We start from the raw sequence: 25,799 nt of genomic DNA, 5'->3' as shown, positions 1-25,799 counted from the left end.
ACAGTACTCATCCTAAAATATTTTAGAACTTAGTGCTAACCTCACTAATTGCCTGCTAGGTTAGGCAGCATGCTGTAAGGAAGAATACTTTTTTTTTTACAGGATTTCAACGCAAGTCTATTGCTACTCACCCTCAAAATGTGTACTGCAACTACTAATACTGTTTTATTCCCAGATTTCTTATTTCATCTGATTTCTGACTGCAGAGGTAATGCAAACTCTATCATCAGGAGCAAGGAAAAATAATTTTACCAAAGATCACTTTCATGTTGAATGTACACATACAGATATTTGTGAAATTTAGTATGCTAGAGTGTGTTGTCTGAAGAACAAACTTCCCTGCATTAGTCTAAGCTCCCACTGCCTAGGAGAAGTACAGAAAGCAAAGCTTGCTGTCCACACTGATTGATAATGATTTTCTACCTCAGCATAACCACAATTAAATACATGATGTTTCTGTTACAGTTGGGTTAGAGAGGAATTCAGGTTCTTCCTGTCATTACAGAAAGAAGGAATTTACTTCAAGGGAATTTTTCCATGCTGCATTCTCAAAGTACAGAGGTTTGCAAGAGCCTTTCCTTGATCAGCACAGCTACACTCTGCTTATTAGACTGAGGTGCTGTGTGCATGCAAGTGCTCTCTTACATCAAATTGTTTGGGCTGAAATGATTCATTTTGCTGTTAAATCTGGGAGTTTCCATTCTGAGCGAATGATAAGCAATGATTACTTTATGATATAAATGACAACTTTAACTGCATTAAAGTAAGATCTTCAGTGCACATGCCAAAGTGTGAAGCCAATTGTGCTGTCAATAAGCTCATTACTGATGCATTTTTAAATGAAGTTCAGCTGAAATATTTTAAAAAGCAGCTACATAGCCCAGCCACAGGTGTAGAAATACTTATGATAAGTGCTGCAGTTCTGGGCTGTGGAAGAATACCCACACCTGCCCTTTGTCTCATTGTCCTCGTAATATATTTTCTCCCCATTTCATTGACACAGGAGTCTGCAGAAAATCTTGGGCCATGCTGTGGTCTTAATGATATTTTGCCAGTGCAAATATTCTTATTCAAGTTTTGGAGTACCCTGTGCTGTGGTGTTGCACTGGGCCCCTGTACTTGGCTGATCTTTAGACCTCTCTGCAGAAAAACAGATCTGAAAACAATAAGTTATGAAACAGCTTCCCTTTCTGTCTTCCTTCTTTTCATTTCATCCAGGCTATATACGTCTTCTTTATCACTGGAAAGCATAAGAGCCCAATATTTTACGTCATTATTCACTGTAGCTGTAATGAAGCAGAAGTTGAAGATGGACTGACAGGATATTTATGATGTTATGAGCCCTACATGATAGATGAAAAGGTAAAATAAAACTAGTCTACATGTAGCAGTGTAGCATGGTGGAGAGAAGACCCAAATAGCACCAACATAAGCTGGTACAAAATGAATTGTGTAGGACGTGTACAAACCCTGATGTATTGGGTTTGCACGGCCAGGTCTTGGTAGCTGGGGAATTATTTAGGACGTGTACAAACCCTGATGTATTGGGTAGCATGGCCAGGTCCTCATAACTGCAGGGGTGACTTCTGTGAGAAGGTGCCAGAAGCGTCCTCTAAGTCTGCCAGAGACAATGCCAGCCAGGTCCAGGATGGATGTGCCACTGGCCAAGACTGGGCCAGCTGGAAATGAGCATAATGCCTCTGTGATAACATGAAGACAAAGATGAAGAAAATGAAGAAGATGAAGAAGAAGGAGAAGGAGAAGGAGAAAGAGCCAGAAAAGAGTGGGGTGGGAACATGTGAGAAGAGCAGCTCTGCAGATACCAATGTCAGTGGAGAAGGAGGGGGAGGAGGTGCTCCAGGCACTGGAGATGAGGTTCCTCTGCAGCCCGTGGTGAAGTCCGTGGTGAAGCAGCTGTGCCCCTGCAGCCCATGGAGGATCACAGGGATGCAGAGATCCACCTGTAGCCCTTGAAGAAGACCCGTGCTGGAGCAGTTTAATGCCCAAAAGAGGCTGTGAACCTGAGGGAGGTCTGTGCTGGAACAAGATCCTGGCAGGGACCAGCGGACCCATGGAGAGAGGAGCCCACACAGGAGCAGGTCTCCTGCTAGGACTTGTGACTACATGGGGAACACAAGCTGGAGCAGGGTGTCCATGAAGGACTGCACCCAGCGAAGAATGACCTATGTTGCAGTAATTTCTGAAGAACTGTTGCCTATGGGATGGACTCACACTGGAGAAATTAATGGAGTACCAGCTCCCAGGGAAGAGACTGCACATCAGAGCAGGGAAAGAAACAATGTGTGCTGAACTGATCACACCACTATGCCCCATCTCCCCCTGCCACTGGACTGGAGGAGGAAGTAGAGCTGAGAAGGAGGGTGTTTTCCAGGTCTGCTTTTACTTCTCATTGTCCTGCTGATTTTGTTAGTAATAAATTCTGTTAATATCCCCAAGCTGAGTCTGTTCTGCTCATGACTATATTTGGTGAGACATCTCTCCTGGTCCTCATCTCAATCCATGAACCCTTTTTAATATTTTCTCTCCCTTGTTCAGTTGCACAGAGGAGTGATAGAGAGGCTTGGATGGGTGCCTGGCAAGGTGGGCAACTGCAGATATGAGCTCTGATCCCAAAGCAAAACAGCCACAGGTGGGCAGTGATCTGACCTTTATCTTCTCAACAGGATAGGACAGACTGGCCACAGAAACATGCCTCTTCAGCCCCATTGTTTCTGGTTCTCAGGTTAGCACATTAAGCACTAGTTCATCTTCACAGAAAAGCTTTCCGCAAAATAGCTTTCATGTTGGTATTGGCAATGGTAAGAATTTGGAGAGTTTAAGAAAGTAAAGCAGGCAGTTAATGTGTTTAATTGTGCAACTGAGATGAAAATGAGAAGCATCAGCTCACTGAGTAGCATTTTCCATTGCTGCCTTTTTCTCTCTGCACCATCAAATCAGCATCATCAATGAAAGTGATTCAATGATTTCTACAGCCCTCATGATGAGAGAGCTCACCATTTACTACTAAGTACCTCTAGTGCAGATAAAGCAATGCTTGTTTTGTATCCACTCCAGATTTTCTTTATATCTCTTATTTTGGCTAAAACTCTTTTCCCCTTATTTTACCTGAAGAGGAAAGATTTCAGTCTGTTCAGTGAGATTGCAATAAGATAATGAATTTTGTATCAAAAACTATCTCTACTTAACTTTCAGATTTTTTCCCCTATCCATGTTAGTGGGTGTCTGACCTCATTCCATGCCCACACCTAAGATTATCCTCACATGAACTTAATTTCAGCTGTGCAACAGAGATCAATTCTAAGCTAGGAAGAAGTTCATTAAATTGGTGAGAGGTTCTAGCACTATATTATACTTTTTTCTGAAGTATTTTTCCCCAGGACTTTTTTTTTTTGTTTTTTTTTTTTGTTTCAGATTCAGAAGAAGCCTGCACACGTTCTTTTTAGGGGTAAAATGGTAGAATTCATGGAGTCTTTTTGTACAGCATTGGATATAGAAGATATGCAGGTTGCCATGTGAGCCTGAGGTATGTGTGCAATTCAGAACACAATGCTGTGTCGAAATATCTAAGCTAGCTTTAAATAGGTAGTTTGTGATAAATCTGTGTTGGAGTGACACTCCCTCATCAAATTTATCCCTGTTTTTCAGGCTTAAGAGGCTTCAGCACTTCAATTAGCTCCTCCAGAGCCAGTTTTGGTACCTCTGCATGACTTTGCAGAAAGTAACAGCCATATTCCAGTCTGTGTGGATTGTGACTGTTGAATCTTAAAAAGATCCAGGCTGGCAGGCACCTCGAGAGATTTTACTGTCAAACCTCCTGTTGAAAGCAGGGCTATAGACTGAGGTATCCAGGGTCCCATCAAACTGAGCTTTGAATATTTCCAGCAGGGGAAATTATGCTACTCTGAATTTTTTAATGTCTGTCTTGGACAAGGAAGACAGAATCTGGACACCACATCCCAGGTGTGGCCTAACAGGTAGTAAATGAAGTGGAATAATCACATTCTTGACTTGACAGCTGTAGCCTTGACCTGCTGGCTGGGCTCTTGCTGCTATGGCCCATCATGAGGTTTCATTTCATTGCTGAGCTGTGTGAGTGCCTGAGAGCATCAGGGGTGGTGTCTAAATGTGCCAAAATGAAGGCAGAGCTGGCAACCTTTTATGAGGGTGACTTGAGATGACCAGCATCTGAACTGATTCTGAAAAATTTACTCATAATGAAAAGTACTGGAGCCAATGAGGAACCAGTGTAATCATTGTGAAAATTTCCTTCTTACTTTTTGTTCAAAGATTAATTGGCAAAACCAATAACACATTCTTCTTTTCTTTTAATAAATTTCAGAAAGGATTATGAAAGTGTGGATGCTATTGTAAAAGGAGACCAGCAGCCCTTTATGCAATAATATTCCCAAAATACACTTTTAACTACCACTTTACTTCCACTGATTTAATAAAATATGACATTCACAACTGCTGCAGTGGACTAAGAACACAAAGTACTTTTAACTTCTCTCTTGTCATGTATCCCCCCAGCTCTGCTGTAATCTTACCTCCCACCAGGAGCCATTAAGCTTCATCCAGACCTGCAGCCTTCCCATATGAGTTTAATGGTAAATCCCTCCTCCTGGTCTGTCTCCAGTAACTCAGTACCTCTGCTGAGGACTTTTGCAGCACTCACCAGCCACTCTCCAGCAGCATAGCAGGACACTCTCCTCACTGCATGTGACTCCTGGACTTTGCAGAGAAGCGCTGCTGAGGAACTGCTACCGCAACCCAGCTCTGTCTGCTTCCTCAAGTGCCACCCGTTGCTTGTCAACCACAAACAGCTGACAGACAGGATTGGACCAGTTGTTATCATCTCACTCATCAAATTAATTGATGAAGATGTGTTTTCTTCTCCTCAATATACGATAAATATTTTCAGTTGCAAAATGCATTTTCCTGTAAGTGGCTATAGGTGAAAGGAAGAGGAATAATTGTAGTGCAAGTGAAGATAGCACATGAGAGTATGTGTTTCTGGATATATATATATATATATAGGCATAAGTATCTCTCTCCTGTGGTATGAAGGCCACTCAGCCTCTCAACAGGATTTTCTCAGTTGCTCAGATAATATCTAGGAGGAGATCTGACAGCCCTTGGAGGAACTTTCCTCAGGATACAGTGATAAATCATCTCTAGCAACCCTGAAGGTGGGCATCCTGAAAAGCTGAAAATGTTCTGGTACTCCTGAAATGCTTCTATCTCCTTATCAAAAAGTATTCTTCCAGAGAGTTGTAAGCATCCACTTTGCATATGCTTTTTGTATACTGCAGTTGTTTTATAATTGAAAAGTACTGACTCAAACTTTTTATAGACAAAGAAAATGAAGCATGGGAAAAGAAGGAGGATGTGGGGTGAATTTGCTATGAGATATCATGACCATCTTTATAATACACTGTTGGCTCTATTCTTAATTGTAGCCATTTCATACATCTGCTACCAGAAATCTATCAGAGAAACACAGGTATCCACCAAGCTGCAATTATTCCTTGACCCCATTTAATTTCAAAAAGTCATTCTCTATCAGTGATATAGCAGAATAGCTACAAAGCCTGGCCATACAACAAGTAGCAGGGTAGAACAAACTCATATTTCAAAATCTTGATGTTGCATTCCCAGGAGCTCAGTATGAATAATAAAAGTGTTCAGAATAAGGATGTTCTCTTTCTTCCAAATTAAGGGCATGAGCTTGGGGATTTTAAATCCAAAAGCTCATTAAATGTTTTGTCCTATCCCCTTGTTAAGATTCCACAAGATAAAGAACAATAGTTGTAGAAAATATAATACTTTCTCTAACACTGTCTAACTGCTCTTTTCAAGGTTTAATATAGAAACTGTTTTTCCAATAGCTAGTTAAGCTTAGAAATACTTTTAGTGATCTGCCATTTAAAAATTATGGCAAATTTAATGTTAAAAATATATAGTAATAGCTTTTCTCAAATAAAATGTACAGTAATATTTTCCATGACAACCAAATGCAAAAATTAAAAACAGTGTTGAATTTGTCTCTTCTGTGTAATAGCCTGATAGTCCTATATTACATGCTATGAAAGGCATGAAAGCCTTCAGACATTTTCTTCAAAGTTACTTAACAAGTCTGCTACTGAGTCAGAATTAGACTACTTCTCACCTAATGTGTCTCATGCTTTAATCTGTAGGCTGTATTTTGCTTTTCAATAAATGGAAGGAAGGTTTCCAAAAAAAAAAAAATAAAATCTTACATTGACTTTTGAAACTCAGTAACTCTTGTCTCAAGGAAAAGCACCTATGGGGTTTTAAGAAGCTGCTCATCCTCAGCAGTTATATAGAGCATTAAATATTCCTGATAATTTGAATTTTTGAGAAGCAAAGTTCACACTTTCAATGGGAACGTAGTTTTAGCTGGTTTTTTTCCAAGACTGATCTATTTGCATAGTCTTAGGATATAGGATATGGATTTTTCGAGGTCATCTGTTGTAACCAGGCAGTCAAAACAGGGCTGGCTTATGTCAGGTTGCTCAGTGCCTGGACCAGCAGTGTTTGAATAGCTCAAAAAAAGCAGGCCACATCATCTGCAGGCTCTAGTCCCAAAGTCTGACTGTTCTCATACAGTAGATTTTTTTCCCTAGCATCCAGCTGGAATTTCCCATGCTGTGTCTTATATCCATTGCATCTTGTCCCTCATCTAGTCACCTGTGGGAACCATACACATCCTTATTTTTCTGCTGCTTCTCATGAAGTACGTGCAGAGAGATAAGATCTGCCTGTGCTTTTCGTACTGCAGACCAGGATGTGGTTGGCCACCTTTTTTTTTTTAACTTTCTTTTTTTTTTTTTTTTTTTTTAATAATATCAATTTTTGACACAGCTAGAAGGATCCAGCATATGCTCAAAAAATTCACAGTGACATCAAAGTGAGTGCTGTGGATGACACACTGAAGGATGGGATGCCATCCTGAGCTACCTGGACAGGCTGGAGAAATGGGCCCACGAGGATCTCGTGAGATTTAACAAGACCAAGTTCAAGGTCCTGCACCTGAGTTGGGGCAACCCCTGGTATCAGCACAGGCCGTGGGATGAACTGATGGAGAACAGCCCAGGGGAGAAGGACTTGGGGGTGCTCATGGATGAGAGGGGACATGACCCAGCAATGTGCATCTGCAGCTCAGAAACCCAAACGTGTCCTGGGCTGCATCCAAAGCAGCGTGGCCAGCAGGGCAAGGGGAGGGATTCTGCCCCTCTGCTCTGCTCTGCTGAGACCCCTCTGCAGTGCTGCATCCAGCTCTGGGGTGCCAGCACAGGAAGGACATGGACCTGTTGGAGTGAATCCAAAAAGATGTAGCCCCTCTCCTATAGGGGAAAGCTGAGAGAATTGGAAGTGTTAAGCCTGGAAAAGAGAAGGCTTCAGAGTGACCTAATTTATACTTTCAGTAGCTGAAGGGAGCCTACAAGAAAGATGAGGAGAGACTTTAACAAGACCAAGTAGTGACAGGGGAAGGGTCAATGGCTTTTAATGGAAAGAGGGAAGGTGTAGGTTAGATATTAGGAAGAAATTGTTTACTGTGAGAGTGATGAGGCACTGGAACACATTTCCCAGGGAAGTTATGAATGTCCCATCCCTGGAAGTGTTTAAGGCCATTTTGGATGGAGCTCTGAGCAAACTGGTCTAGTGAAACATGTCCCTATCCATGGCAGGGGGATTGGAACTAGATGATCCTTAAGGCTGGTCTCCAATCCAGGCCATTCTATGATCATCATTCTGTGATTCTATGGTTCTATGATTTCTGGCTGCCAGATGGGCACTGGTGAGTGTGTAGAGAAGGCTGTTGTTGGGCATGGAACCTCACTGCCAAGTCCACTCTTTGCATCACAAAGGCTGGCAGCCCTGCTGCAACATCTCCCAAGGCTACATACCTGTAGGCACAGACATGTCCATACTTCCTCCAAAGTAAAACCTCCTTCAGGTAGGCAGTAAAAGATTCAACAGCTGTTGCTCATCTGTGTGATTTTGGGAGTAATTTTTTATCATGCCACAGTAACCTGCCAATAACTCACACTAGAAATCAGCCTTCAACTGCCTTCTCAATCTTTACAAGGAAAACTGCCTGATTCATACTGTCTCTTCCAGAGAAAAGCAGCAGAACTGTACAAAGTTTCCCACTAACTACAGGTGCATGAAGAGAGAAAAAAACCTGAGCAAATATGCAACCACATAATATTTAACTTTTCTGAAATATCTATTTGGTGTCCAGTTCTTTTATTTTGTGTTCAGATAGTCTTACAACACAGCAGGGTAAGGATTAAGGATAAAGTATAGCAATGGAGCAAAATGGAATAGAAAAGGGGTATGGAGTTCAGGTGTGAAGACAAAGTAATTGTCATCAGAAGAACAGACCTGCAGTTCCTGATCTCTCAGTCTTTCCTTCTCTTACTTGTTCATTCCCAAACTTATTTTTAGATGAGAAACTTCTGATTATTTTTCAGCTCAACAGCAGCAACACTTGAAGGGTTAAAAGCGTATGAATGTGATAAGGCATTCTCCTACCTCCTAGTTGGTTGTAGAAAGTTTTTATAACCAGAACAACATCAGAGCTTGGAATTTGCCAATTGAGTTATCATAGCTTTTCTCTAGCACCCAGAAACTGCTCATTAACTGACCAGAAGTTCTACCCAATATCTGTTTGATGTGCTATCCCACAGTCTGCAAACTCCTTTCAGTCTCCTGTAATTAATGTCTGTCTCACTGCAAAGAAGAAAGCACGAACAGCACCAAAGTGCTTGAGCCAATCAGTCTTCAGCTAGGTGTTGTTCCCTGCTCTGTGCAGCAACACTTGTCCGTGAGGACTATGCCTGCATCTGGTGAAAATGGGAGTTGTAAACATATATCCATGGTGTTTTCTGAGAGCAGAACAGAAGACCTGAGAATCTATTTGGGCAATGAAGGGAGGAGAGTCAATAAGACTTTAAAGGACAGAAACAGCCATGGCCTTTGTGGCTTTTATCAATCCGGGGATATTTTGTGAATGAGAAACACAGAACAGTCTAAATTGAAGAAGGCTGCAAGGAGACTGAAGAGTTGCAGTATCAAGATGTCAACCCAATTTACAAGAGAGGTGTCTTCAGTAATTTGTACAAATTTTCTCCCTGTTCATAGACCTTACCAGATATGTTCAGTAGAGTTATGCTTGTCTGCATTGTCTTTTTACTATTTTCTTCAAAGCTTCTCCCTCAGAATCAAAGTTAAGTGGATTGTGTGCAGATTATTTGAACATTGAAAAGATTATTGAACTTCCACAGAAAAGCCAATGAATTGCCTTCTTAGAGGAAAAAACTGTTATTGATTGCTGTTAGAATAGGGCACAGTTTTAGCTAACCTTTACTACACAGAGGAGGTATGGATTAGTTTTAAAAATATTTCTTGTCTCTTCCACAAGACAGAACAGTAGCATGCAGTGGTCAAAACAGTTGCTGAAACCTTGAGTTATCCACCATGGCAATGAGTTCTCTGGGGGGTTTATCATAGAAATCATAGAAAAACTTGTGTTGGAGGGGACCTTAAAAAAGCAGGAAGGGAGCTTTCCCATAAAAGAGGACAGCATATTTTTTGCTCCAATGTCTGAAGGACAAAATTTGTTTGCTGTGCTGGGAGTAAAATAGAAAGCAATCTTTACTTCTGCTATTGCAGTAGCCAGGTTTGGGAGTGAGTTTGTCTATGGGCAGAGAGCCAGTTTTGACGCAACAACACTCTAATTTTGCCATTTGGGTATTCCAGTGCTGCTAATCAGTGGAACCTGGTCAAAACCTTTGGCCAGTGAGAAAAAGGAAGCAGCTTAGACACAAGAAAGATAGATTAGATACTAGAAGCAATGAAATGACTAAAAGCAAGTGATATATTCTGAAATTTTACAGCATGTCAGCTCCTTTCCTGCAGAAGTGTGTGACTTAATTTTGCAAAGAAAACTGTAAACGCAAGGAACTTCAAAACTTTATCTGTTACCATTATCTTTTGTCTGTCTCCTTGTCTGGAACAAACAAAAGTCTTGTTCTGCTGAGAGGGTTACCAGTCTTAAGCACCAGAACCAAGAACATGTACCTGGAACACTTTGAGTTTAAAAGATAAACCAAGAAAGACATATCCCTCTTTTTTATTCCAGTTCAGATGTGGTTTTCACAGTTGCCAAATCTAGCATAAAAAAACCAGCAAAAAACAAATGAAAAAGAAACCCCAAAGAAAACTCAAGTCTTTCCAACAACATGGAAGAGAAGCAGAAGTTCTTTAAGCACTTTGTCTACTAAAAACAAAATGCAGGCATCTGCTGTCTGAGCATTCATGGCAGACAACCTTTTTTGAGCAGACTTACACCTAGCACAGAATTTTTTAAAAATACCATTGAATAAAAAATGAAATTGAATTTTGAGAGGCCATGATGGATGCAGAGCAGTGATGAACTCAGATTTGATGGGTTTTTTTACCTATACACAAATGAGAAATCTCTGTATAAATGAAATTTAAATGACCATTAAGCTGCATAAATGGGACAGATATCTGCACCACAGAACAGCTGAAGTCCTTGTTTTTTTCAAGTGAGGCCCTCTGCATGTGGTAACCACAAGATTTCACCTTCCTCCAGAGGATGGGAGGGCTGTCCTGCGTAGGATTACAAGTGGCAGCTCAGTATTTTCACAGAGTGAAGTATGTGGTCTGTAAAGAGACAGAGATGTTTCCAAGAAAGAAGACAGCCATAACATGTAAAGGAGCACAGGCAGAAAAAGGAATTAGAAGTAAAGGCATGAAGTCAGAAATATGACACCATTGAGACTGCAAAATCAGGCAGACAAATTCAGGGAATGGGGAAATTTGAGCTGTGCAAAGCCAACTCTCTCTTGTCTAGTTTTTTCTTACAGCCATGTTCCTCTGTTTGGGAGACAGCATTTCTAAATCTCTAAATGTTGGGAGAATGGGCAGAGAGGGGGAGTGTTTGCACTACAGCTGCCAGCAAGCTGTTAGGGTTAGCCATATTTGTGATAGGGATGGTCAGCCTGAAGACTTTGCCTCTTACTTGCATCAGTCACGCTGTTTTGATGATTTCATTAGGAGAGCCAATGAATGGGATAACCAGGCTGATACATTCTGTTGAGTCATCTGAGCACTAAACCTAAACATATTTCACCTGAGCTACAGCTGCTAAAACTGCAGCCATTGTGGATGTGCTTGAGGGCTGGGGTTCAGCAGGAGAGCCCCACAGAGCTGATGGTGTTTTGTGCACTGCTGAGTTGACCATTACCTGACAGAGCTGGCAGTCTAAAGTGGCAATTAAGACAATGCCTCTACAAGGAAATATCTGTTGCTGTTTTAAATTGAGCCAAGCCAATGTCCTCCTAATTACCTAGGCCTCTTGTATCACCTCCTACACCATTACTGCTTCAGTCACTGCCCCTCTCTACCACCATGCTTATGGGAAAAGGTCTTAAGGCTTCACTCCCCTTACCCCTCTAGTTAAAACATGGTTTCTTCCTGAAAGGCTGGATGCCATTCCTACCTCTAGGGCTTCTTAGAAGCGTATACAAAGCCAAAAGGATCTTATCTTAGTCAGCTATATTTTGTTGTCTCCCTAGTCTTTTACATGCATGCATTCATGTACATGCACAAACACAGCAATATCCTCATTTGACAGATTTGTTTTTATAGTCCATAGCTGAACATCATTGAATACAGGTTTCAGATGTCTGAACTAAAAATAACTGCTTCCTGCTAACACATCACACCTACACAACAAAAAATGAGTGCAAATTGGCATGAGAGCCAGCTCTCTGGTTCCCATTTTACAGTCACGGCAGTGGACTTCAAAAGAAATCTTCAGTATACTACACTAACCCATCCCTAGGAGCTGATGCAGAAACTCAAAATGTCTCTAAAATGCAAACAGACACCAAAACTAACTCAGAATTAATCTAAAACAGCATCAGTAGCAACAGCAAAATCATTCTTCCATTTAAAATTAAACTGAGAAATTAATTTAGGGACTAGTGGAAATAACGCCAGCTCCAGCTGGTCAGACATGGATTGCAGCAATAATTTGATCCAGGTTATTGAATCTTGTACATTAGCATGTAGCACCACATCTAACTTTAGCATCTGTAGCTCCTCAGAGGCTGTCTCTGAAAAGTGACAGCCTAGATGGGCTGCTCAAAACAGACCTCAGCAACAGCATGGCAAATGAAGCTGTCATGAGCCAGCGGCTTGCTGCATCAACCACCTCAAACACAGATGGATCACAGGTTTTGTCCATCACCCAGGTTTTGTTGAAAAAGTTGAAAGTTTTGACATTGTCTTCATCTCCTATAGAAATACGTGGTTTAATTAATAAATTATTCTGTTTATTTAGTTTAGGATGTTTCTGTGCTTAATTTAATAGAGTTGTACAGCATAAGATATCATCTGCTGGTCAGCAAGATCTCCGAGGTGGTTAGTTGCATGATCCTGCTTGTAGACTATGCCCGTGTAAAAATATATCTGGCTTTACAAGGATGCATCACATCTAATCACTCCCTTCAGCTTTATGTGCATTATGTTGCAGATATCATCCTGTCTCTCTTGCTGTTCCATGCACAGTTAATCCTTCTGTCACTCAGATTACTTTTTGGTGGACCTACTGTGATGCATACTAGAAATCTGAGGACTTGCAATGTCAAAAAAGACATTGTTTTCAGTTTCCACTGAGGCTGCTTGAAGGGAGGAGAAAAAAGCCCTCTTTAACTTTTAATATATAGTCTATTTGCTCGTTAAAACACTTGACTGTCACTCTAGTACTGGCACACTGAATTTTCTGCTTGGTAAAAGTTAGCAAGGAGTAAGCCAACATTATTTTAATTCTCTGCTATGTTACTATTGAATGTTGATAGCTTTTTCAAGGCCCTAGCTGCATGTTTCCCCTTTTAAGTAAAGGAAGTCCACGGTATGTATTTGGTAGCAGGAACTTGTAATTGAGTAGATTTATTATTTGATTGGCATGATATAAGGCCCTATTTTAAAAGCACACAATTAACTTTAAGCACTATTATTCCCATTCAAGCTGGTCATTTTTCCTTTGCCTAAGTGCTTTCTTGAACTGGGTCCTGAATATGAAGCAGTCCTGTGTTACAAAATTGATTGCTCCAGCTCCAGCAATCTCTGCTCCAGCAGCCTAGCTGCTTTGCTGACAAAACCAAAGAAGGAAATTATATACACCTTTCACAACAAGAATTAATAATGCCAATGATGGGACAGGTACCTGAGAGAATGACCATCAGGACAAAAAAATTTCAAAGCAAAGCTGAAAAATAACAAGCCAAATCAACAAGTTTTACATCTTGCTGGGGTGCATGGAGGGTTTGTGATCTGTGAGATGCTAAAGGATGAGACCCTTAAGAGCAAAACCTTGAGGCAGTGGGGCTGGGAGCTATGGTGAGATTGAGGTGGCAGGGTGAGGAGCAGCCCTGCCTGCCCTGCTCAACCCACACTGCACAGCACTCACCCTTCTGCCATCTCCATGGGGGAAATACCTCTCCATCAAGGACACTGGAAATTTAACCTACTTGCACCAAACCCACAAGTGCAAAAGCCACACCTGGGGCTCTGCCATTGCAGGGGTGGTGGCAGGGATTTTTCAGCTGGGAGCAAAACTGATTTTTCTTGGAGGAATACAAAGGCAAGATGTTGAGTAGTGTCTGTTAAGTAAGGAACTATTATTTTGCACCACCTCACTGTACCCAAGGGCTTGGGGGGTTGGATATCACCCTCCACATAACTGGAACTATGCTTGGAAAAGAATTCATCATAATTCAGTAAGGCTGACTGGCCTCTTGTTCAAGCTGTTACTTTTTACTCCATGTTTTTGTTAATTCTTAAATTGCTATGATTTTTTTCCTGTCTTGGGTGCAGGGTCCAGCTTTTTGGGTGTAAGTAAGTCTGGCTGGCAGAATGGCTTGAAAGCGTAGAAAAGGCTTCTGGATTTTTCCTATGTGTTTTTGCTACATTGGTCACTCTCCTTGCTTGTCTCATAGGGGTGAATTTTGGTGAAAGGTGGTGTAGGGTACAAGCATGTCTCAAGACCCTCTGGACCTTCACTTCCTCCCCTCCACAGTGCAAATATTTACTGGGAAGTACACAGTAACTGTTTTACTGGTAGAAAACAAACTTGTACAAATCTAAGTTTGTTTCTCTGCCTGGATAGCCAAATTGGGAAGATTCAAGGCTCATAAAGCAGCCTAAATCAAGCAATTTTTAGAGAGAGGAGAAGGTATGGGATGTCATCCTGCCTAGGATTAAAGTGCAAGTGTCTAGATTAGCTGGGATTATCCTGCGTTTTAGAGGTGCTGTGTGAAACCTCCTTTATCTTTGTTCTCATCTTGTTCTCATGTTCAGTAAAAATTTTGTTTATATCAGAGGTCTCACAGTGCTGGACTGAGGCACTCACATTTCCTCTGCCACCCTGTGTACACCCCCCATCTTTTGCCTCTCACCCCATAAATACATTTGTTCATTTGGAGCAAGGGGGATTTTGGTTCTATGCCCAGCTATGCAGCCCCCAGTCCTGCCCATAGACCCTTACAGGGCTGCAGGCTGCATCCACAGCAGTAGCCATGTAGCTGCAGCACTCAGAAGGGCAGCTGTCCCAAATCTCTCCTGCAGTTTATTTCTGTCATCCTTGGTGTGAATGCCAGAGGAGGAGTTCAATTCCCTTGCTGTATAAGTAGGGTGGGTGAGCTATTTGTGGGAAATACCTCCAAAAGCTCCTTTCCTTCAGATTGCTTTGTCCTTGAAAGACTGAAGAATTTCAGGAGAGCTTCTTGTGCTTGGGATCAAGAGGAAAAAATAAAATGAATTGTTTCACAGCCTCCCACAGTACTTCCTTCTCTTGAGCAGGGGCTGAGTGAGCTGCTGCAGCCTCCTCCCTTGCAGCATCCCTTGTGGCCAGGGATGCAGTCCTGGGCCTGTGGCAACCTCCTAGCCAAAGCCTGAACGGGGACTGTTCTTCCTGTTCTTCCCCTATGTTCTGTATGATGGCCTCAAGCCTATTTATGCTCAAATGTCCTGTCAAAAAATGGAAATAAAGATAAATTCAACAGTTACAATACCAAAAAGAAAACTAAACTTACTGAGGCTTAAAAACAAGAAAAAGAGCCAAGAGGTTTTGTGTTTGCATTTTCCAGTTTTATGGCAGTCAGTGCTATGAAATAAATTGTATTGCTCTATTAGAGCTTGGTATGAGATTGGTTTTGTACCAGCCTGTCTCAACATCTGAAAAAATCTGGTATTACAAATATATGAAACAACCCACTGGGAAGTCTGTCAGACATGAAAAATTTGGGAGAGCAAATTGTATAGTCCACCTGAGCATCTCATTCCAGCTCTGCAGGAGGTGGGACATGACATACTGTTTTGTGTGAAACAACAGATTTTTCTGTACAATTTTTTGTAGGAAGATTCTGCTTTCAGATGTGACCTCATCCACAGAGTGCAAAGACTGATCTCAGCAAGATGGGTTCCAAACTTCTTGATGAAAACAAGCAGCCTCTCAGTGAAAACCAACATTTCAAAAGGTGAGTGCCACCTGAGCAAATTCCCTCATTATTCTGTCTTCTAGAGCAAGCAGAAAGCAAATAACACTAAACTGGGAAGGTCTGTCAACTCTCTTGAGGGCAGACAGGTCCTGCAGAGAGACCTCAATAAATAAGAGAGATGGAAAATCACCAACCATATCAAGTTTAACAAGGGTGAGTGCTGGATTCTGCACCTGAGATGGAGCAACCCTGGTTGTGTGCACAGACTGAGGAATGAGACGCTGGAAAGCAGTGCCATGGAAAGGGACCTGGGGGTCCTGGTGGATGGCAAGTTCAACATGAGGCAGCAGTGCCCTGGCAGCCAGGAGAGGAACCATGACCTGGGGCGCATCAGGCACAGCATGGCCAGCTGGACAAGGGAGGGGATTGTCCCTTTGCTCTGCACTGGGGTGGCCTCACCTCAAGTGCTGGGGGCAGTTTTGGGTGAGACAATATAAAAAAGACATTAAGCTGTCCAAAGGAAGTTCTCAAGGGTGGTGAAGGGTCTGGAGGGGAAACCATATGAAGAGTGGCTGAGGTAACTTGGTGAGAAGAGAGAAGAGAAGAGAAGAGAAGAGAAGAGAAGAGAAGAGAAGAGAAGAGAAGAGAAGAGAAGAGAAGAGAAGAGAAGAGAAGAGAAGAGAAGAGAAGAGAAGAGAAGAGAAGAGAAGAGAAGAGAAGAGAAGAGAAGAGAAGAGAAGAGAAGAGAAGAGAAGAGAAGAGAAGAAGAGAAGAGAAGAGAAGAGAAGAGAAGAGAAGAGAAGAGAAGAGAAGAGAAGAGAAGAGAAGAGAAGAGAAGAGAAGAGAAGAGAAGAGAAGAGAAGAGAAGAGAAGAGAAGAGAAGAGAAAAGACCTCATTGCAGTCTACAATATCCTCATGAGGGGAAGAGGAGGGGCAGCTACTGGTGACCTGTGACAGGACCTGAGGGAATGGCCTGAAGCTGATTCTTCACCCAGAGGGTGGTTGGGCACAGGCCCCCCAGGGAATGATCACAGAACCAGCCTGACAGAGTTTAAGAAACACTTGGACAGTGCTGTCAGGCACATGGTGTCACTCTTGGGGTGACCTGCACAGGGCCAGGGGCTGGATTCAATGGTCCCAATGAGTCTCTTCCAAATCAGCATTTTCTGTGATTCTGTGATTCTAAGATTCTATGAATCTACTTTAGAGTACTTAGCATAATAAGGTTATGAGGCAGACATTTTTCTGTGTAAGGTAGGCCTGAGTAGACAATTCCCAAACCACTCAAATCTCACCAGGAAAACACAATTTCTTTTTGAGAATTTTTCAGCTTCCTTCTTCTTGTTCAGCTAAAATAAACATGAGATAAGGTTGTTCCTTATATATTTGGTGCACCTATTTCTTGGCCAAGTCAAATAACAAAAAAGTGCAGAAAAATGTGAATGCAATAAAATGTTTTGGAAAGTTTGCCAAACCATTAGTTGTTCAAAAATAGGATTAAGGTGGTGTTAGATTGCAAGGCTTGATTCACTTATTTTATTATCATCTCATGTAACTATAAAAAGCATGGGGAATGAAATGCAAAGGGTATGGTGAAATTTGGATTTCTGTTTTAATGGTCTTGCTCCTGCCTTGACTGTTTTCATCCAACCAGAACAGTGGCCAAGCTGTAACCCCTCACCTGACACTCTAATTCTGTAGTTTTCAGACATCACCTGTGTCCCCAAATACCGAGATGGGACAGGAAGATGTTGCAGACTTGACTTCTCCAACGGGCAAGAAAGAATTGGATAGGCAGACGAAGGAGGTAGGATGGAGACTTTTAATGGGTCATTGGACAAGGACCCCAAACCATCTTGTAATAACTACAGCTGATTCATGGTGAAAATGTGAGCAAGTCATTTATACTGCCTTGGTCTCACTGAAGTTGGCATAATTTTTCCAGGTGATTCAAAATACCTTTCACCCTCTGATTCCTGTGCTTTTGGGCAGAGAAGGGGGCAGAGCATGCATACAATCACACACAAGCATATCTACCAACAGCAATGTGTCAAAAGAAAACTTCTGAGACCAGGCAATATTCTACTTTAGCTAACTGCAAAAAAAGGAGTGTACATATATTATGGACTTTCCAAATACTGTGAATTTCCTGACAATTAAAGACAACTGGAAAATAATGCCAAATGGGTTTTAAAGTATTTAAGGACTTACATTGAGAACAGCCTTCCTCTTTCCAGTGTTCTTAAGTGATACCTATTGTTATCTAAATGTTTCAGGCATATTTTGAAAATCATGTTTGAAGCATAACTAAAATGGCTGTTCCTGCAAAGACAATTAGAAATTTTTACATTTTTGTGCAAGTTGATTTCATGACTACTCTTCACAAGGGAACTTTCTGTCACTTCTTCTGAACAAAATGCACAGGTCTAAAGAATCAAGAATCCTTGTATAAAGAAAAAGAAGGGAAAACCCTACTCTTCACTGCGTATTTTTGTTCTTAATAATGTATATTTTCAAAAATTTTTCATGACATGTATTTGCTTTAATTTTTTATGTTGTTATATTCCCTGAATACAAACGTCTCAAGCATCAGCAGGTTCTGTGTTCAAAGGACATAAAAAAATTGCAGGCAAGTGGTCAAATTATAGCTTATCCTGCTATTAATGATTTGACAAATTCTGTAGCACACACATTTTGCACATTTTTACTTGGTGCCCAGAAATGTTCTGACACCCCTTTTTCACAAGGGTTGGTTAACTTGAGCATTTTTCTGGGGAAGAATGTGGGGGAAGACACTGGCTGGTAATAAAGCCAGAACTAACCTTGGTATGCAGGATGTCCTCAACCAGGTACAGCATTTGGTGGACCAGGTGTTTTACACTCATAAGGAAAAATCCAGTTCCTCATTTATGAGCTTTTCAGTTTAGACACAAGCACGAGAACACCAGAGACTAGAGTTGCTGCTATTGGTAAAAACAGGCAGGAAGATGTTTTTTCTTGTTCAGCTGGCTCTTCCACTGGTTTCTATGTGTAACTGCAGCAAGGAATGAGTTAGGCTGAATTAATGAACATACACATACATACACACACATTTCTTCCATCTTCTTTGTGAAACAAACCCAAATAACTGGTATGGGAAGGATTTGACTTGTTCGTTTTTTTTGGGGTTTTTTTTTGGTTTTTTTTTTTTTTTTTTTTGTTGTTGTTGTTGTTGTTGTTGTTGTTTTTTTTTTTTCCTGAATGAAACCAAATGTCATAATTAACATTAAGAATATCTATAGTTTGGTATTGAGGCCTGAAAATATTACATTGAGTCTTGTGTCTGGTCTCCCATCTCACTAACCTGTGACTGCTTTGTGTCTTGTTCTGTCCACTCTCACCCACTCCTAACCCATTTGATTCACAGGTGTGTTTGCAGGACCCATTGCAAATATTGGAAGAAAGGAAGAAGAAACTTCTAAAGGTATAAAAATGGTCTTGTGAAAAAAGGAATAGGTATGATATGAGATGAAAGAGTGTGAGAGTCAACCATAAAATTATTAAAAATAGATTGTAAGTTTGGACTTGCCCTGGAGCAATGAAGATCATGTCAGGGCAGCTCTGTGATGTGCAACTCTGTCCAGATAATGGCACAGCAAAGATTTTGCTGGCTATCACTGGCATGACAAAACTCCCCTATCAGTGCTGTCTCTGAGTGCAAGGATGTCTTCAGAACAGACTTTTGGATGAGTCACAGCAGATTCAAGTTTGTGGCTTATTGAGTCTTTGGGGATTCTTCTAATGCTGATCAAGGTGGATCCCAAATCATGTGGTCCCAAGGCACGCAGTTATCCACAAAGAGATTGACACAGTCCACCTTTCTTTCACAAATATCACCTGGTAACAGAACAGTTTTCAAATGTGCATTTTCCTTATGCCTTATTTTGTGGACAAAACTATGACTTCCTGACAAGAGGCTATCCTCTTGTGTTTTACCACAGGAATAAATATAAGCATGAGGGTAGCTGGCACCTTGGTTTCTCCTTCCAGTGGAAGGTACCTTGTGTTTCTAAACACACAGCTGGGATTTAAATTTGCCTTCTAGAACTAAAATCTTCTATATTCCCTCAACCATCATAAGATTTTGAAAAAGTGCAGTGCTAAATAAAACAGTATTTTGACATATAAATTAATTTTCCTGCCTCACCTCCTCCCGTTGACTGGCTGATTTTTCTTTTTGTGCGGTAGGAACAGTTGATCTTTTCCCCAACAAAACAATTAAATGCAGGCACTTGTCATAAAAAAATCTACAGCAAATTTTGAAATGGTGCAGACATCTGTGATTTCATGCAAAGCTACAGAAAAACAACACTTTTATATAGGAAAGGCCTCCATAAACCAAGCCATTTTGATTTATGAGTCAGAAGAGTCATTAGATCACAGAATATTTCAGGTGGGGATGGACTGGGGGTGGGTCATGTGTTTGGTCTGACCTCCCACAAAAAGCTCAGAGAATGGCATTCAAGGCTGCATCTAGCTGGGCTATGAAAACCCCAGGGACAGAGCCTTTCCATCTTCCTGACCCCTCTGTGGCCTTACCAGAGTTCATCCACCAGCTACCATGCGGAATGTCGCATCCACACATGGTCTAAAAGTGTCAAGGGGAGGAAGAGAACCCCTTCCCTTGGGCTGTGCTTCTGCACACGGGGTGGGAAGTGCTCCTTTTCTTCTCTGCCAGGACACGCTGGGGGCTCACACTCAGCTCTTGTCCTACCAACCTCCAGGCCTTTCCCACACTCCCCCGCTCCTGAGGATGTGTTTCTGCTCAGGGTGTTCTGCATCCCACAGGTTACTGAGCCCTGTGCAGTGTTTGCAGTGACAGTAGAGCCAGGAGCTTGGTTGATGCGTGGCATCTTGTCCAATCCATGGCTGCACAGGCAGTTGTCACCCTGCCACCATCCCCTCAGCATTAGCAGACAGTGGCACGGCTAAGCAGGGCTGCAGGAGGCTGTGCAGCACTGCTGATCCCCACTGAGCTGCCTGTCACACCAGCCTGGCACGTAGCACGGGCACTGCAGAGCACTAGTTCCTGCTGATAATGAAAAAATGCCTTCCCAGTGGTCACAAGCAGCCTGCCTCTGAAGATCCTCTGGGTCTGATAAGAGTTATAGCCACCCTCAAAGCATTTATCTCAGCACGGACACCAACTTCGGCTTCTGGCTCCTATCCTGCTGCCTATTTTTACCAAACAGATAGGAATTTTATTTCTGTAAGATTTTTCCTTCACTGCTGAGACCAACTACAATTTCTGGGGCTACAAAGACTAAAACACACAATGTGATCACATAATCCTCATTTCTGATAAATGTTTGAGATATATGAAATGTTGGTTTGTAGTTTTTAGTAGTGTCTTTACATTGAAAATGCAACCAAAAGTTATTTTTATATTAAGACTTTTCCCTTAACAAGTTATATTTCTTACTGTTGTTTTGGTTTTTTTAGGAAAAAGCCAGAATATTGGAAGGAAGAGAATTAATCAAAAAACAGGAAAAAATCTTAAAGGTATGACATCTTATTTCATATAACAATATGTGCTCTTTCTTCCTTTAAAGCATCACCATTCTAGAATATTTTTTACAAAGGTAAGTACAAGAGCATCAAATAGAGATGTAATAGAGTCAAATCTAGCACAGGTAAGAGTGCAGAGAGTAGGCTGGCCATTAGTCCCCAGGATACTAAAATAATGCAACACTGAGAAGTTTTGGGTCTAGTTTTTCAGACCATAGTCTGCAAACCAGCAAGAGTATTTTTAAAACAGCTAACCTTGTATTATTGGGAACATAAGTCATCCAGAAAGTTACTGCAATATAAAACTAATACCAGGAGGGTAGATTCCTGTAGATTTCTATCAGACCCAATTTCAGAGAGCAGGATATAATATCTGCAAGGGCAGCACTGGTGCTGATCTCATGCTAATAAGCTCTGACTTGACTTTTATTGCACAGCAGAACGATGGACTAATACTAAGATTGTTTGCTTTTCCTTTGAACTTTTAAGGACATGCAGATAAAAATAAATCACTTGCACAAGCAGCTCAAGCACCCTGAACTAATTGAATCGTAAGTATTAGCAATGCCCTCTATTCTGTGTTTCTTTTTTATAGTGTCCAGAATGTTTCCACATCTTCCATATGTGAAGCACATGCTATTGATTGTCAGTTAATATGGTTATGCAGCATCAAACAAGCAACTCATATTTATGTAGAATAGCTTCTTTTTCTTATCACATAATCACCCAACCACAGAAATGTAAATGACTTTTAGATATGGAAAGTCCCATCTCATTTTTCAGCAGATTCCAGGAGTATCTTATCATTTACTCAGTAGACAAAAGTTGTAGGGCATACCCTGGATATTAATTTCAATTATCTTTCCTAATAACCTGTAAGGGGCTCATAGCATTACTTTGCAGAGTAAGAAGCAAAAGCAGCAGCCTGAACAACAGCAGCAAAGCCTGCAGATACATGCTTCTTTTCAGAGCAAGTGCTCTGTCTTCACGGCCAGGGCCCAAGTGACACTTAAACCATGTTCCCCCTTCACCTCACCACTAGACTGTAGTTTCCTTTAAGTAACAAGGTTATGCAGGATTTTTGAATTTCAAAACACCTTATCTAAGTACAGAGCCCAGCACTAAGCTTCTCACTCTGACTCTCCCTTTTCCTAACTGCACTGCAATGCAGAAATCCTCCAACCCCACAGAACAGGAGGGGTTAAGTTTTCCTTCTAGCAATCACTCCCAAATTAAGCTCCAAGTACAATGTGCCAGCAGGAACTATGAGCCCAGTTTAAAAGCTCCTCTTTCAGATCTCTAAAGTGGTTTGAGATTAAATTTTGTTCTCTGTGTTCTGCAGAGAAGATCTGTGCAATGATATTATGCATGCACTGCATTAACTGTAAGAACAGAGGCTGAATTATAATACCACGTTTAAAACAACAAGCATTTTGAAGTAAATCTACTGCTTGCAATAGTACAGCTATCCCCACACCTGAGGGGCACTACACATCTATTTTAATTACTGTGGTGCTTCCACTAGGCAAAGTCATCAGAGAAGACAATACCAGACCTTACCTTGCCACCATGGTAGCACGTTTGCTGGAGGAAACCCAGTAATACTAATACTTTCCAGCAATAAACCAATCTAAATATTGTTAGCTCTATGCTGTTGATATTCTTTTACCACTGCATGGCAACTTCAGGATTGCTTTGTTTTCCCTGATATTCAAGACTGGATGAATCCATTAATTCAGTTGTTCCGTGCAGTAATTCCTGTGAAAGCGGACCAAGTAAAAAGTGTTCCCAAATTAGGTGTTTACTAACACATGAGAAGGTACAATATCCCACCACAAGAAGTTTGAGGCTCTCCATAGATGGTTGGATAACATGCAGCAGAGGGATGTATACATAGCTGCACTGAAATGATCATGATGGAAATCCTTCTCTTTCTTTTTGATAGAAGAAAAAACTCAAAGGAATTGCAGATTCCAATAAAAACCTTGGGAGCAGGAAGCAGAAAAAAGGAGGAGAAGATGAAAAAGCATGCACAAGATGAAAGGCATATGCTTTGGCGGAAGAGGGAGTTTGAATGGCCTGGCAGTAAAAGCTGGCAAGAAACAAAATTCTGATCTTGTTAAGACAGTCAAGTGATAATCACTGCTTGGTCATAAAATTCAGTGTGTGCCCCTCATGCCCTTGCTGTTGCTCCTGAAGCCTGACTGTATTTTGGGATCCTTATTTGTTCTCGAGTGCCTAGGGAGCTGCTGGAGACAGATGCTTTTTGAAAGCTGTCCTCAGACACCATGCTCTTGAGGTCCTTGCTCCTGCCCAGTCAAAGCTAAATAAATAAAGGTTCAACACAAAACATAGCAACACGTATTTTTAGAGAGAAGAAGCCCATAAATGTTCAGTCTAGTAAGATCAGATTTAAGATTAAGGGAATTAGGAGGGAGAAATTAAATATTTCTTACAAAGTTCTCAAAAGAACTGCTTGGCTTTGCCATCAATCTAGTCTTTACCTTTTATGCTGCTGCTGTGAGATACTTTTTAATGCAATTGCCTTTGTAATGGGAAGCAGTAAGAAACTGTTCTCCACAACCAAGGCATCTGTTAGGTTGCAGCTCTTCCTCATGATGTAGTTTTATCATTTTTGTTAATGAGCACTGGCAATGAACTGAGTTAGATCTCTGTTGATGTTTTTTTGGGTTTTTTTTCCCGCAGTCAAGAAAGAGAGAAGGTCTACAACTGCCCCAGCTCTCCCACCCAGAAGACAACTATGGTGAAACGGGTAAAAGAGAACTTCATTGCTCTCCTTACACCTGCACTTGCAGGGCACACTCCACCTCTCTTTGTTTTAAGCTGGAAACCTCCTTGTTTCATTAGATTAATTCTTGAGTTTTTCAGCCCCAGTCGTTCCTTGTATCACTCAATTCCTGTGTCTCAGGGTCTCCACTTCTTGCTCAGTTTTGTTAGTGTGCAAATCTTCATAAATTGTTCAGTGTTTGTTGTCCTGAAGTTGGAAAACTGATTTTCAAAGTGATTAATGTCTTTTATTTCCCTTTCTAGACCCAGAAATCCAGCCACCAAAAAAACATCTGCTGCTTCTCTCTTGGGTAGGTAGAATGTTCTCTTTGCATGCACACTTCATTATACCTGGAGCATCATGGAGATAAAATCATTCTGACTAGTGCTGGAACATCAGGGGAGAAACAGTGCAAGCAAAGAAGAGAAATGTGCTGCAAGTGTAGAGCAGTGTGTATGCAATCTTAGTGGATCAGCAGGTAGAAGTAATCTGGGTGCAAACACTGTTCTGGCCTCAGGTACATTTCCCTATGAATCTGCTCACCTGTCACCTGTGAGAAAGCAGCAATTATGGGCATGCTGGCAAATGTCTCCTTCTCCCCTCCTCCTGAAGAAGAAAGGGAAGAAGGCTGAAAGTTTAACCTCCTGTTTTTCTCCCCCTGGGTGCTCCGTTATCAGCCCCTCATCAAACTACTTCTCTGCCATACTCCCCTCACCAGATGGATACTGAGGGGTTGCTGGTGGACTTTCACCTGCCTGGAGCAAAGTAATGTGAACTTCCTGAGTCCCAGGGCAAGTTCATTTTTTGGTGAGGGAAGAGCTGTTTCTGAAGCTATTTATAGATTATCTGGTGAAGGCTCATGGTGTGAGAGTTCCAACGTTGCTCATTTGATTTGTCCCTTTCCACTAGCACAGACAGGAGTGTCTCACAAGACACGTTGTCCTTTCTAATACTCCTTGTAGTGCCTTTGTAAAAGCAAAGCAACCTTCTGTTTCCTTCCATATGGAAGGAAGCTGTAAGATGGATCTTGCAGACAGTTTTCCAGGAAATGGATCAATTGGTTTTTCTCCTTGATGAGGAGAGAGAAGCATTATTTCACTGTTGCACAGCCAAGCACAATTAGTGAGTTCTTATGGCTTTAAAAAAAAAATTGTGAAGCTTCATTTCCATTTAAATTTGAGCATTTTCACATCAGGAAGGTGTTCCTGCCAACATGGAGCATACACCTGTGGGAATAGTATTTTAAAAGGAGCACATAAAAGCACTGCAGGGTTTATGAGAACACAACAATGGAGACGTGGTGTGGACCAAGAGCACTGACAGGACTAACAATGATCTCAGGCAAATTCCTTCCCTTCAGGCTTCAGAGGCCCACCTGTAAAATGATGATAGTATTCACTATGTCCTTATGTGTTTACACCACAAAACCTTTGATGGCAAGAGCCATTGTTAAGTGTTAAACTCTTGCCAAGGATGGACCCAGTATTGCCAACAACAGGAAGGAAGGATTCTGCTTTGACCGGGGCAAAAAATTACAAGATTATATGCTCTGATACTTTTTAATATTAATAGAGCTTTTTCACAGGGTCTGTAATTTTTTTAAAAATTTTTTGTATTTATCTTTCTCTCTTATTGCAGGAAGTCTGTCAAGTACTTACTGTGCTATGCCTGCTTGTACTTAACACTAGTCTTGATTTATAAACACCTACCTGATGCTATCTGGGCATACCACCTGGACACACCAGGCAGCATCTATCATCAGCCATGGACACACTAAGCCCAGAACATTTTAAAGACTCCACGCTGGATTTCTGTAGGGTTGCTGTTTTGCTTCTGGGAAGACCAGCACTTTAAAATAAAGTATCTATAAATGCTAAAAGCA

At 41.4% G+C, this 25,799-nt stretch overlaps 2 protein-coding genes across 28 annotated transcripts in view; one reads left to right on the top strand and one right to left on the bottom strand.

The window, feature by feature from the left end:
• The window catches only part of GPR141 (G protein-coupled receptor 141), a 20,296-nt gene extending 12,387 nt beyond the window's left edge, over positions 1 to 7,909 (bottom strand). For 8 of the 22 annotated variants that reach the window (XR_010361427.1, XM_064418438.1, XM_064418455.1 and 5 more), the window contains exons 1-3: positions 7,600 to 7,906; positions 7,003 to 7,074; positions 4,697 to 4,969 (exon numbers count right to left, since the gene is read on the bottom strand). The gene's annotated coding sequence lies outside the window, so the exon portion shown is untranslated. Of the gene's footprint in view, positions 1 to 1,535; positions 3,342 to 4,568; positions 4,970 to 7,002; positions 7,075 to 7,599 lie in introns of those variants that run through there. The other 14 variants (XM_064418439.1, XM_064418334.1, XM_064418464.1 and 11 more) reach the window with 8 other exon arrangements.
• Positions 7,844 to 25,799, top strand: LOC135299440 (uncharacterized). Of its 6 annotated transcripts, XM_064418509.1 has the most exons (11): positions 7,895 to 8,002; positions 10,624 to 10,731; positions 15,500 to 15,620; positions 17,284 to 17,389; positions 18,989 to 19,045; positions 21,064 to 21,123; positions 21,619 to 21,680; positions 23,075 to 23,224; positions 23,836 to 23,902; positions 24,181 to 24,227; positions 25,556 to 25,799. In XM_064418509.1, the coding sequence occupies exons 3-11, from the start codon at positions 15,559 to 15,561 to the stop codon at positions 25,692 to 25,694; spliced, it is 750 nt and encodes a 249-aa protein (XP_064274579.1). In that variant the 5' UTR covers positions 7,895 to 8,002; positions 10,624 to 10,731; positions 15,500 to 15,558; the 3' UTR covers positions 25,695 to 25,799. The 6 variants fall into 6 exon arrangements, with proteins under 6 accessions (XP_064274572.1, XP_064274587.1, XP_064274607.1 ...); XM_064418502.1 differs by lacking the exon at positions 10,624 to 10,731 and having other exon boundaries at positions 7,844 to 8,002; XM_064418517.1 differs by lacking the exons at positions 10,624 to 10,731; positions 18,989 to 19,045 and having other exon boundaries at positions 7,844 to 8,002.

The sequence above is a fragment of the Passer domesticus genome, chromosome 1 (genome assembly GCF_036417665.1).
Source record: "Passer domesticus isolate bPasDom1 chromosome 1, bPasDom1.hap1, whole genome shotgun sequence".
Taxonomy (NCBI): domain Eukaryota; kingdom Metazoa; phylum Chordata; class Aves; order Passeriformes; family Passeridae; genus Passer; species Passer domesticus.
Note: the sequence above shows the minus strand (reverse complement) of the source record. Positions and strands in the feature narration are given on the sequence as shown.